The following is a 13,912-nucleotide window of genomic DNA, read 5'->3' on the forward strand; positions in this document are numbered from 1 at the left end:
CAGGCACCTCGTAAAGAAGTTCTGGCTCAGATAAGAAGTGAAATGAGGTGGATGCTGGGGCACCTTCTTTGCAGCAGGAGGGACGCAAAGTAGAGGGGGTGTCTGCCAGGCCCCCCGTTCCCATGGCAGCCCTGTCCCTCACTGTGACACCTCTGGTGCCACCACGTCCCTGTGAGGTGCCAGGAAGAGCCGAGCAGGGAGGAGGTGCTACCAACCATCCCAACCAACCAGTTGGGGTTTTTTATAGGCACCAGATGGTTTTAATAGAGGAAAGCTGAACTTCTTATGACCCTTCCCCACAGACGTTGTTTGTTGTTTTGTAATTGTGGCCAGGACAAAACCCTGTTCCAGAACCTGCAGTGAATCGAGAGCTTGGTGCCTTCTTCTTCATCCCACCATAAACCCTCCACTGTCCCCATGCTCCTCTGCCTGCCCTGACTCCAAATGATCCAGGAGAAGCTACTGGGCATGGAAAACTTGAGGCTTTCCACTGATCCTTGGCTAAAGACATTATCAAGAGAAGAAACCGAAACATCTAAAAGCAAAGCACAAGGAAGCAATAAAATGTCAGGCCATGTTTTCCCTGCTGGTTGATTAAAAATTCTCCTGATAAGCAGGAAAGCTTTCATGGCTGGACAAGACCTGTATTGTGTCAAATGCAGTGAAAGGTTTATTGGAGAAGGATAAAGCGGTGCGAGCGTTGGGTTGTACTTGCAGCCCTCCTGGAATCGTTATCCCCCGGGGCTGAGGAGCAGTGTTTTTTGCAAAAGAGAAAGTCAAGCAGAAGGAGATGAGGTCTCAGTCTCCATTCTCCCCATGGGAAAACCATCAGCAGTGGCAAACCAGTGAGCTTGGGGACCTGTGCCCAGCCAGTGCCAAGATGCTCCACTGGGCCCATGGTTTCCCTCTAGCCTGAGAAATCTTGGGATCAAACACAAGACAGGAATGACAAAACAGGAAAACAAAAGGCTCACTTCCATGCTGTTGTGTTTGACTTCCCAAGGTTTTAATTGCCAAGGGCTGCATGGGGAGCCAGCTGGCTGCAAAGGGATGCAGATCTCCAGTAAGAGAGGCAAAGGGATGCAGATTTCAAGTAAGAGAAGAAAGACCCTTTTTTGTTGTGGTTTTTTTTTTAATCTTTTGTCAGAGAAACTAACAACTGTTATGTTTTCCTACAGGAGATGCAGTTTTGTGTACATTTCCCCTTCAAAAAGTAAATTATCATTTTTAGATACCTGCTTCCTCAGCTCCCCCAGCTGCTCTTGAAGCTTCTGCTGTTATTGTTTTGCCACCTGTAGGAGTAAGAGGGTGCAAGCAGCAGGAAAGCCAAGTACAGAGTGCAAAGGGTGCCTCAATTTTACAATTTTTCTCCTTGGAGCAGAGAACCTCTGCTTTTTACAAAAGGAAAACACAGTAGGTGGTTTAACTTGCAAGCCCTTGGCCCATGCTCCAAGAGATGTGCATTTCCCTGCAGATGTGGTGTCAGCAGGATCAGGCCCACCAGTGTGTGGCCCTGGGAACAGGCTGGACAATCCCAATTTTACTGCCAAAACCTTGTTTTTATATGATAACTTGGAAAGAGGGGAAAAAGGCCAGCTTAAAGTAATAATAACAATAATATTAATAATAAAAAAGCATGGGCTGTTTGGCACGGCGGGTGTATAAATCTCAACATTAGCTACCTGTGAATCATCCAGCAGCACGTTAATTGGTACCCCTCAGTAGATGAGGATTTGGCACCGGGTCTGCATGTAATTACAAGCCACACACAGAAGGACACAGGCAGCTAATGAACTCCTGCCAAACTCCAGCTCCGCTCCTGCGGCTTTTGAAGCCCGCTGGTCTTTCAGAGTTTTGTATGGTAAGCACTGAAAGGCATCAAATCACTCCTTTGACAGTGTTTAGAAAGGGTTGGTTTGTTGAATAACCCAGTCCCTCCAAAGTCCCAAATCTGAGAACTGGAGCATCTATAGGCTCCTTTCTCAGCAGAGCAGTAAATAGACTGGAAATAGAGGACACCCCTGAGGAGCTCCTGCCTTGCTGACAGGAGCCAGAGGGCTCTGGTTGCCACGATGGGCTGCAAGAAAAGAAACTATTTCCACTTTAAAAATACTTCAAAACAGTCCCACCAATGGGATGCTTTTTGTTCCCAAGCCTCATTGTTTTGAACTGAGGCTGTGCACAGCATCTCTCATGGGTTTGCAGTTGCTCTGGTGTTCTGACTGAGGTGGTAAAAAGGGTTTTTGGAGGGTTTCTGCCCTGTTGGGAGGGCAGGTTTTCATGGGGCTGGGTTTGCAAGGTCGTGGTGCTTTTTCATGGATGTTTTGTTGCTGGGATGGGATTTGAGCCTGAGCCCTTCTCCTCCTCTTTTCATGTCTGAGGTGACAAAGGGAGCAGTTGTTGAGATAAAAACAATTTCCATGAAAACCTGAGATTTTCAGGCAAACATACCAGGCGGGTTTCATGGCAGTACCATGGTGAAGAGGAATAATGCAGCTTGGCACGAAGCCCTTCCAAATAAAAAAAAAGGGGGCAGGAGAGGAAACAGAAGACCCTTTGTCAAAATTAACTGCAATAAAGAAAAAGGGACTCCTATTCCCTTGGGCTTCTTTAACCTTCTTTACTTAATTTATTCACACGTTCCTTGACAGCAGGGCACAGCATTGTTGCAGGAGGCTGGAAATGGAAACTGGGAGTTGTCCATTTTTGGTTTTAAAAGGCATGGTACATGTTGTGTCCCTCCAGTCAGTGTGAATAGAGCCTTGGCCCTCGCCTGTGCCATTCAGATGTGGCCCAGTTCATCCTGTCCCTTAAAGAAACAGGGTTATGGGATGTCACCTGGCTGCAAAATGCAGCTGTTGTGGGCAGGTGCATGGGAAAGGGGCTGGGGTGACAAGGTGGCTGTGCCCACCCTGCCTGGCCCTGTGCTTGCAGAACACGGGGGTGAAGTTTTCAGTGCTACACTGGATTTGCAGAATTTTCAGTCTCTTAGAGGGATAGAAGCACCCAGGAGTCCGAGATGGTGTGCAGCATGGAACCATGCTGTCCCAAAAATTCTGTTTGGCTTTCAAGGGCACAAATAATTCACAGGGGCAGATGGGCAGGGTAGGTAAGTCCTTGTGTGCAGCACGGGGTGGACACCTCTGTCACTGCAGGTGATGATGTCTTGCCTCCAAAATACTCCACTCCCAGCTGCTTTCCATCAAAACTTCTGTGGGCAGGGAGGTGTCAGCATGGCCAAGGCAGCAGTTGTCATTCCTCCTCCTTCCCCTGCAAAGTCTCCTTTCCCTGTAATACAAAGCTATTTTAATTAGGAGCATGGTTTTTATTTATTTTTTTAACATTACCAGCACAGCCTCAGATATATCATGTATTGCTACACATTAGGATGCCACTCTGTGCAGTCAAAATACAGAGGAACAAGAAGAATGGTAATATTACACTTTTTTAACCCATTGATAAATAGGCAAAGCCTTTCAGAGCTCTGCTCTGGGGACCACCAAGATCAACCCCCATCACTTTAAGGGCCTTTGGATCACTTCCACCCACGTCTCTCTGCCTTTCAGCACTCTGGGCCGTGCTTTATGTCCTGGAAACTCTACCAAATCGCGACTACCGAGGGGGAAAAGCTTCATTTCCAGTTAATCAAGGGAGTTGTGTAATACCATTTTCTCCTGGGGAACTTCCAGAAAAAAGAAAGGAGGAGAGGAAGGGGGGGTGGGGGGAGAAAGGGGAGCATTACATAAAGCAAGTATATTAAGAGGAAATAAATTATGAATTAAAAGTGATTAGTGAACTTTTAAGGAAGAGGTCAGAAGTGCTTTTTGGAATACAAACTTTTTAAGCTTCCAGTGCTTGTATTGGGTTACAGAGTTATAACCCGGCCTTATTTGTGCAGGTGGCTGCTGCTTCAAATCCGAAGAAGGATTTTGCATTTACAATAGGTACATTGACAGAACTGGGTCAAAAAGCTACTGGTGGCAGGCTCAGGGCTGTGGCCAGGGGCTCTGCTGCCTCCTGCACCGGGGCAGTTGCTCCCAAAAACATGCTTAATTACAGTGGCACTGCCTGGCCTTGGTGCTCAGGAAGATGTTTAGGAAGTTCAGTGATGAGGTTTGATGAATTTTTATTTAAGAGACCTAATGTTGACTAAGTTAACTGGCTTTATTTTTGCTTCATATGCTTTGTGTCTTTGCTGAGTTAAAAATAATACACTTTTGTTGGCTGCATTACGTTGGCTTCAGTTTTACATTTCTACCTGTTCTTGTTATGGTTTGGGGTGTCTGTGCAAAGAGGAGGAGCCAGGGCTTCTGTTCTGTGGTGTCTGGGGGCAAGAAGCTGAGATAAGGAATTTTTGCTTGCTATTTTATGGATTAAAACAGCACCTACATCTCACAAAATTTTCCTTTTGAGTAGAGGGCGATGAATTGGTTGGATGGGGCCCTGAGCAATCTTATCTAGTGGGTGACATCCCTGTGCATGAGTTGCAACTAGGTGTTCTAAGCTTCCTTCAAACCCAATCTTTCCTATCATTCTGTGATTCTATATGAGCAGAACAGAGTTGTGATTACGTAGGGAAATATTAGTGTTCACCCAGCCAGTGGGATGACAGGGACAAAGGGGAGCAGCTCCTTTGCTCAGCCACTGGTTTGGCAGAAATTTCTTAGATTCCCCCCCAAAGAAGGGGGGTGCTGAGTGTTGCTGGGGCTGGGCAGTGGCCTGATCCATTCCTCGAAGGCAGAGCCCAGAGGAGTGGTGGTGAGAGGCTCGTTCCAAACCCTGCTGACCAGCAGAGCAAGCGCTGCTCGCTCCATTTCTAATTGGAAACATCACAGTCACCACAGTGTGTTTTTCACACGAGCTGTTGGCCTTCACCATTGCAGAGTTCACAGGCACATCTTTATTTTTTTAAATTTCTCTCCCTCTCTTCAAGCTCGGACATCCTAGGTTGGGCTTGTCATATTTGTGAGACTTCCAAAGCACATGGATGTGCAGAGGTGCCTCAAAAGGTGTTGTTGACACTTGGGGGTTTTCATGGGTGTTGCATTTTATCCCTTGCTGTAGACAATGGGAAGTGATGGCTTTGTTTCCATCAAGTTTGGCTGGAGCTGGCTCTGGATTCCTCTTGGTAATGTCTTTTGTGTTCACCCAATTCAAATTTGCTCTTTCCATCATGTTCATCTGGAGCTGGCTCTGGATTACTGTTGGTAATGTCTTTTATATTCACCCAATCCAAATTTGCTGGTTGGCCAGTCTGGTTTAAATTTGTTTTACCCCACAAATGCAGAATTTTTAAAGGACCTACATATTGTGGCTTGGATAGGACCTTTTGTTCTTATTAATGAGTTCTGAGGTTATTGAAAATAAACGTGCACTTTAATATAAAGGCTTTTTAATCCATCAGCTCACGCCAAACTCCCATGAAGAACAACTTAACACTCTTTGTAGAATTCCCTTGTTTTTCTTCCTCTGTATGTGGTCCTTATCTTTGAAAATAGGTGACAGCTACTCACTAAAAGCACTTTTTCACCCAGAAAAAACCAATGGCAGCATTCCTGTTGGTCTGGAGCACTTGGAGCACGAGGCTGGCACGTTATGCTCCAGCCACATGAGGAAGTATTTCTGCTCTTGGTTTCAAATCCAGAGGAATTTGCAGTGCAAGAGGATAATTTGGCATTTGGCTTGAAGTATTTGTGTGACCAAGAACCTTTCTATAATGATATTCTCCCAGGATGGCTGGGTTAATAAATATGCTCTAGGTTGCACAAGGGAGTATTAACCACAAAGAATGAGTATCATGGAATCATGGAATGATTTGGGTTGGAAGGGACCTTGAAGTTTGCCTATTTCATGGACAAGGACAGTAGACCACGTTGCTCAAAGTCCCATCCAACCTGGCCCTGAACATTTCCAAGGATGGGTTTGTGTTGGGCAGCTGGTAGGGACTCCTGTCACTTTTGACACCACCTTTGGTTCCTTTTAAAGGCACTTGTCAAATACCCCTGAAGCCTAGGGTCATCAGTGCTGTGCTGTTGTCCATATAGAAAATAATTATTTCTTGCTTTCTTCTTGTTTGCTCTTGCGCTAACAGGCATAAGAAGATGTTTTTCCTTAACCAGTTCTTACTAAAAACAAAGAAACAAACCCCAAAAATGTAAGAACCCAGAAAATACTATCTAAGTCAAAATGAACCTGTGTCTGCCACTAGGAAGTCTTTTGGAATCTGTAGCATCTGGTGGACCTAAAATGGTGAGGTTTGCTTTGAAGTTCCTACAGTTTAGCTGAAAAATAAAAATAATAAAATAGACAACAGAAATGCCACTCTCTGCATAGGAAGGATGCCAGACAAATTAATTTAGATGGGGCAGATGTTCATGGAAGTTATGTGAACAAACCTACAGCAAGTACAAAATTAACTAATTTTTAATTCTTTTTTTTTTGGTGGAAACCAACCCATTGTGCCCAAGAAATTGTCCAAACAGGTCAAATAAGAGAAATGCAATATATACTGATCCTTGTTTATAGGTTCTTTAGTACTCTAAAGCAGGTACCTGTTTTACCATAAAGTCTAGGGTTTGTTTGTGTGGACAATTTTCTCTCCTCATGTGTCAGCTGAGAGTAGTGGAACTGTAATCGAGCTGAATGGGAATCTGTTTTGCAAACAAAGATACTAGATGTGTTTCCAAAATACAGGCAGATGCACAAATCAGTCTGCTGGACTGCTGGAATCAAGGTGAAGAACAATCAAGACTTTGCAGGTAGTAAAATAGCAGAGCTGACGGTTAGCCCAGTTGTCTCCTTGTCCTAGTGAATATGTGGTCCTCAAATATCCAGATTCAGTCAAAAAACATAGGGATGGAGACACATCACTGATGCTTTAAAGACCTTTAAAAGTCTGAATTTAATAGCTGGATCTAGTCTGCAGTAGGATCTTTTTTTGGCTGATACTGGGCTGCAGATCTGGTCCCTTGAGATTATTTTTTTAGCTGACCACGCTCCTCCCATTCCTTCAGATACACCCAGTGCTGGTGTGGAGCTGGCTTCTGTTTTGATTGACAGCACATGCCTGATATGGCAGAAATGTGGAAATACTTCGATTCACCGGGTTATTAACTTTTATTTATGTATTTATATATATATTTATACATGTACAGTGTAAGTTGGCTCCAAGATTTGCTCGCTCTCGCTGCAGTTGCCAAGGCTGCCCTTGCAGTGCTGCAGCTCTTCTCTCAAAGTTTTGGGAAGCCAACTTTTAAAGCCCCAATAAAAGCCTACCGTAGCCTAATCTAGTTTATATGCATTTTTAAATATGTACAAATATTGTAAACCAAATAAGGCTTGTATGTACCCAGGATCAGCCACTAAGTACTTCAAATAGAGAGCCTGTCTCTTGTAGGTACCCAAATATTTACAGTGTGACTTGAGTAAGGAATTAGATACCCCACTCAGCCCTGCCAAATTAATTAATGGTCTTTTACACTTATTTAGGTAGATGTCTGATCTAGTGAAACCCTAAGAACACCCAGGGTCTGGACAGTGGCAGGTAAAAGCATCATGGAATACTTGTTAGAAATTACTGTTGCTTTGTTGAGGTAGCCAGCAACATCCCACTGACCTGCATGGTTAAAGAACAAAGATTTAATGGGGAAAAACCCCTAAACCCCATCAAAATCAGACATTTAAAAAGGAGAAAGTGGTGATGGTTCTTAATTTGCTGCAAAGGTGAAAGCTGGGCTGGGAAGATGAGAGTGGCCTGGGTGGGTTACTGCCCAAATGCCTCTTGTCTTCCTCTCCTTCCACTTTTTGATGAGTGGCCAGTGAAAGCTTATCCCCTTTTTAAATTTTTTTTCCTCCTATTAAATCTGCACAAGTGCTAACTTTTCAAAGACTCTAAGATTCAAAGTGCTGTACCCAACACAGAGCCCTTTTTTCTCCTGCCTTTGATTTTTATGCACATTTCAAGCTGGTCAGAGAGTACACGGGGGTTTTGTTTAGGCTTGGTGCTGGGGTTTTAGCTTTCAAGCTGCCAGCCTTCCCAGGATTATTGCCTATTAACTGCCTCTTCATAAAGGTGCTGACCAAAGAAAGGAATATTTTTTTCCTTGGTGCTAGCCTTCCAAACTCGATTGGCTTTATTAAATGGAAAGACAAATAAATTTAAACCCTGCTCTGAAATACCTTAGCGCAGGACACCAGCAGTTAGAGGTCACCAAGTCACTTGGACTTCCTCCCAACAAAAGCAACATCATTTTTCAATGTCCAGCCCCACAGTATCCTGCAGTGCCTCACACAATTCCTCGGTGTCCACACCTGCTCCATGCCACTCGGAGCAGGGCTGATCCTGTTTGGATGGGGCAAGATCAGTCCCCGAGAGAATTCTGTTATGGTTTGGAGCCGTGTTTGATCTCTTACAGCAGAGCTGGATAAAAGCTTGTGGTTGGGATTTCCTTGTTCTGTTATTAAAGCAAAAAATCCCCGTTGTACGAGGAAAAGAAACTTTCCATCACGTTGGGAAGGATGTTGCAGGTCAGAAAGTAATTTCAGCACTGTTTACCTTTATTGCATTGGAAGAAGCAAATCCCTTTGTTTTATGCTTTAGTTTCCCATGAGATGGGTAGCAGTCTGGTTGCACAGCTCCCTTTGGATGTGCCAGTGTTGTGTCCATGCTTTAGGACGTGGTCCACAGGCTTCTGTGTCATTTCTCAGCATGGAAATACTAGTATTAAGGAGGATGTGAGGCCCTTCTGCAGCATTCCTAAAGATTTTGCAGTTGGTCTGCACATGACAGAATGACCAGACAGTACTATTTTTGGAGAAAAGTGAGCATCCCCAAAATCAGTGTCATTTTTCTGCCTGCCCTGTACATCTGTCATTCACTTCAGTGCAAGTCACTGTTTCCTGAAGTGAACCTCTTGTGTCCTCAGTAGTTTGGTACCATGTGTAGGGATGGGAAGTGGTGGAGGTCTAAGACTCAACACCTTTATGGGATTCAGCTGTTGAATCCGTAGATCTGCAGCCAGGGATGCACACTCTGAATTCCCTCTTAAAATGCTGACTCAGAGAGGCAGACTGGGGCAGGAGAGGTGATGAGGACAGATGTTCCATCCTCACAGTACAGCCCTACTCTTCTTGCCTTCCATTTCCAAGGTGTGTGGGCTGTAAGCCCCACTTCTGGATTGGATCCTTTTGCCTCGGGCAGATCTCCTAGTGTGAATAATGTCTCTGTGGTGTTTTGTTTGAGGGATCCCAAAGGCATCTCTCCCTGTGTTTAATTTTCTGTCTCCTTCCAGACTTCCCTCTGTAGTGTTTTTTCTGCATAGCCCATGCTCTGCCAGCCTTTTGGCACCACCACAGGTTTCTCCATGCTGGAACCCCCTTGGCAAAAAAAATATGGGTGGTGACCTAGTCCCTCAGACAGCCTGTCCTCCAAGAAATAACCTCGTGGAAGAAGAGCCATCTTGAGCACAATTTATTGTTTGCCATGGGCTGGGGTCCTCCATTCCTTGGGTGAAGGAGCAGTCTCTCACCCAGCCCTCAAAATCAAAGGCATGTTATGTCTTCTAAGTAATATTCACTCAGTTATAGGGAGTGTGTTTATGTTTCTCATGTTAAAAAAAGGGGAGGGGAAGGGAAAAAAAAAAAGGGAATCTGAGGTTAGTGTTTTGCTGGAAAAATATCAAGACTTGATTGGCAATCTCCCACTAAACCACAAGTTTGTAGGAGAGAAAACAAACCCATTGGATTTTCCAAACTATGCCTATGTGCTTTATGAAAATGTGTCCCATATAGGTCACTTACACTCTTATTATAGCTGTGGCAAGTGTACATATAATTGAAACACGGAAATACTACCCCAAGCTGCTCAATGAATGAAGGAGAAACAAATCTTTATTATTCCTGGGTTCACAGAATATATAGGAACACTATTGTTTCTCTTTTTTTTTTAATTCTATTTTTTTAAATTTTTTTTTTTTTTAGGGCCGGTTTTAGCTTTCAGATGTATTTTATTGTCTGTGGGAACATGTGTTTTACAGACCTGTCATGTGAAAGCCATTAGCAAGAGGAACTGGAGGAGTAACAATGAGCCACGTAACCGTGGTGTGTCTGCTCCCCAAGTTCATCCGGATCGTGCCCGGCGACGTTAGTGCTTCTCCCCTGCCATTCCTCACCAGGAAACCTAAGGATTTTTTAAGAATTTTTTAAGTGGCCCATTAAAAAGGGATTGCTGGCATCACAGGCAGGCTTCTGGGGCCAAGCTGGCTGGGCTTCAAAACGGTTAAATCGTGGAATGAAGATCAGCTGGATTCACACGAGATGTCCGGTGTTATTTACCAAATCTGAGCGGGGCGGGCAGTTCTGGAGCTGTTCCTTGCTGGTTCACACATGTGGTGGAAACTGTCCTGCCTTTCCAAGCAGATCAGGGCCCAGAACTTGCAATTGACCCATTTCCAGAGTTTTTGAGAGGATCTGAAAGGGGCCCTGAGCAGTGGCCTAGACCACTATGGAGTACCTGAAAATTTCACTTCAGTATGTGTTGTCCCTGCTTGCAGGCGATGGAGTTTTTTCTTAAGACTAACAAAACCCTGTAGTAATCCTGGCTTAGGCAAACCCATTAACATATAGGAAAAGCAGCCAAAGGGGATTGCGCAAAGTGAAATCCAGAGAGTGGTTCATGTGGAGAACATGAAGAGCATTATTTTGGTGACACTTCTGAGCAACGTGCATGGTGCCCTGGCTAATCACATCTAGCAGATGGTGTTCACTACAAATGTGCCGTGGACAGCTTTGGTTCAGACCCAACAGCGCTTCATTTTTTATTTATTATTTTTATTCATTTTAGAAGGAAAAACCCTCTGATGTCTTTGAGTGCTAGCTGTGTAAACAAACCCACAGATACTTAAGCAAGTTAGTGGTCGACAAGTATTCCCTAATGCCTTCTGTAGGATCTGGGTGTGAGACCTGTTGTCTTGGCCCAAGGACAGCTGGAACCACTGTGCATTTGTTTTTCCCCTTACCTGGGTTTCGCTCTGCAAGTGGGACGAGGGTTTCCTGTACCTTGTGGCTTGTGATTTACTCTGAACATGGGTTTCAGGGAATTTGGGGCTTGGTTTTGTGGGGATGTAGTGCTCCTCTCGATGATGGGCTTAACAGCAAAGATGGATGGGGAAACTGAGGCAAAGGGAAGGAAGGTGCCCTGCCCAAGGTGACATTGGGGTTGGAAACACCCTACTAGGTTTGAGGCAGTGCTGTGTTTGTCTGAAAAACTTTAAAAAATAGGGAGTTGTGGACGTGCCACAATTTCCAGGTGTGCCCCCCATACTGTGTGTCCTGACCCGTGGTCTTGAGCAGATCTGCTTCCTGCCTGGTGCAAAGATCCAACCAAGCTGTCCAGACACAGCAATCCTGCACAGAAGGTTCCCAGATAGTATTTAAAATCCAGATTTCACGTGGCTTTGTTGTGACTGAAGGTGAACAGGCTCAGATGGGAGTTCATCAGCTTTTGTGGATGCTCCGGTCCTTGCATGGATGTGTGTCCCACAGCTGCCCAAAGCACGTGGTTGGTGCAATAGTAGGTACAAACAGGAAACTGTCAATACAGCCTGTAAATACAAAGAGGAGTGAGCCAAGGAAGGCTTCAAAGGCAGGGAAGTGATGGGGATGGAGAATGGCTGGCCGGGGAGGAGAGAAGCCCTGCGGATACTCGATCCTGCCGTGTTTGTTTGCACAGCTCTGGGCTGCTCTGCCCGGCGCACTCGGAGGAGCATCGGGCCCTCCCCGGAGGACAGTGCCAGATTGGCTTTCATGGCCTTTTGCAGAGGGATTGCTCCAGGGGTCTGTTCCTGTAAGTTAATATTTGCAGCGCACAGGGCTTAACTGGAACCAGGCTGCGCAGACATCTGATAACCATAACAGAGCAGATGCTTTTTCCCTGCAAGAGCAGCTTGGAAAAACAAATCTCAATGCTGTTCCCTTTGGAAAGATAACAATATGGAAAGAAAAGCACCAGGAAAGGTGGTGCGTGGTTTGCAAGGGGTTTTCTAGTTGAATCTTGGGGGTTTTTTTGTGAACTGCTCGGTTTTGCCTGTATTGCTGATGGGTTTGGTTGTCTCCCCTTCTTTGTAGCCGGGTTGCCTTTCCTCATCATTGAGACAAGCACAATCCAGCCCTACCAGAGGGGCTTCTACTGCGACGACGACAGCATCAGGTACCCGCAGAAGAACGTGGAAACCATCAACGACGCGGTGCTGTGTGCTGCAGGCATCCTCATCGCCATCCTCGCGGTGAGTCCCACCTCCAGAACCTCCTCCTCTGTCCCAGCAGGGGCTTTTTGGCACCTCTTTGTCCTGCTAATGCTGCCACGGTGTCTACTGGAGCACATCTCCTCTGCGGATTGTTTGACTTTTGTAAGCGTGGAGTTGCAAATATTTACAAATGAAAGCTTGTAATGAGAGGAATGAGATTACTCTTGAAGCCTGTAAACAGGCCCAAAGCTGTTTGGGCAAGTCTGTGAGCTTCACAAGAACTTTTCCACCCTCCAGTTGGAGTTCAGAGTAGAGGCAAAAACACTTGAGTGTCAGTAAGGATTTGGCATGGTTTGTCACTATTCAAATAACTCGTGGTATTTGCCTATTTTATAAGGTTTAAAAAACAAAGAAAGGATACATCTTTTCAGCTAACCAGTGCCTGGAAAATTTAACAGGTTAGTATTAGGTTTTTAAGAGATTGCATATTACAGCTGTTTTTAAAAGACAATTAAAACCTTCCATGGGGAGCATGTTCCCAGGGTCCTCGCTGTAAAATGTAGTTAATGTCCCACCTTCCCAATGCCTCTTCATTTTCCTTCTGCCAGTTTTTCTAGAGCTGTGCTAGGAAATGGTTGCATGGCAAGAGTTTTATTTGCCAGCCAAAAAGCTGAACTCAGCCCATGAGTTGAGCCTCCTGATGCCCATATGTGCTTGGTCTGGGGCAGAAGACAAGATCTGTCTCCAGGTTGTTGCTTAAACATTTCCAGCTAAGATGAAATTCCCCTATGAAAAGTACCTGCATTTTTTTCCTTCTCACCTGCTGCCAGAACAGCTCAGGTGCTTTCCCAGAAGTGCCACCTTCCTCTTGCTCCTTCAGCCAGGAGGGATGGCAATGGACAAGTCAGAAGCACTTGTTCTCCTTTCACCTTTCCTTTCATGGGCAATAGATATTTTAGGATGGCACAATGCCTGCTTTGGTAATACTCCATCCTCAGCCTTGTTTGATGTGAATAACTCCATCATTTCCTCATCTCTCCATCATTTCCTCATCTCTCCATCATTCCCTGACCACATAGACATCCAGCAAAGCAGTTCCCCAAAATTGCCCTGTTTCTCTGCCCCCTTCCTCCCCAAAACAAGCCCAAAAGGTGCCCGGCCCCCAATTCTATAAACACAGCAGAATTTCCCCCGTAGGTGAATGACCCCTGAGTGTGGAAAAGCCATAAAAATGAAATGAAAAAGCCTCTCATTTTCGCATTACTGCCGGAGCTATCGGCACGCCAGCTCCATGCAGAGTGTGCTTCTGATCCCTAATGAGGCAGTGGCAAATACAGGAGTTGGAAGAGAAACTGGAAACATAATCAGCTGCCTGTGTGATCCATCAACTCTGTACCACGAAATAGCAGGTCAATTAAAAGAGAATGAAAATCCCCAAAGAATTGGATGTTTCTGACCTGGTTTCGCTGTGCCCACAACAAATGTAACTTAATAAGGTAAATTCAAAAGCTCAGTTATTTGCTGTTGAGTGACACAAATGGCTAACGAGGAACTGAAGCAACAGATTTCTTTGCTATGGCAGCCTGCATGGAAAATTCAAGTCAGCCTGACCTCTTTTTTCAGATGTAACCCAGATACCAGAATTACTGTAGCATAATAGGAATTCCTTC

The 13,912-nt window shown here is 45.1% G+C and overlaps 1 protein-coding gene across 1 annotated transcript in view; it reads left to right on the plus strand.

Annotated features, from left to right (window-relative positions):
* The window catches only part of PLPP3 (phospholipid phosphatase 3), a 45,012-nt gene that overhangs the window by 12,133 nt on the left and 18,967 nt on the right, over nt 1-13,912 (plus strand). The window contains exon 2 of the mRNA XM_066555833.1: nt 12,124-12,281. Coding sequence (XP_066411930.1) covers nt 12,124-12,281 — 158 coding nt within the window. The remainder of the gene's footprint in view (nt 1-12,123; nt 12,282-13,912) is intronic.

This window comes from Molothrus aeneus, chromosome 9, assembly GCF_037042795.1.
Source record: "Molothrus aeneus isolate 106 chromosome 9, BPBGC_Maene_1.0, whole genome shotgun sequence".
Taxonomy (NCBI): Eukaryota; Metazoa; Chordata; class Aves; order Passeriformes; family Icteridae; genus Molothrus; species Molothrus aeneus.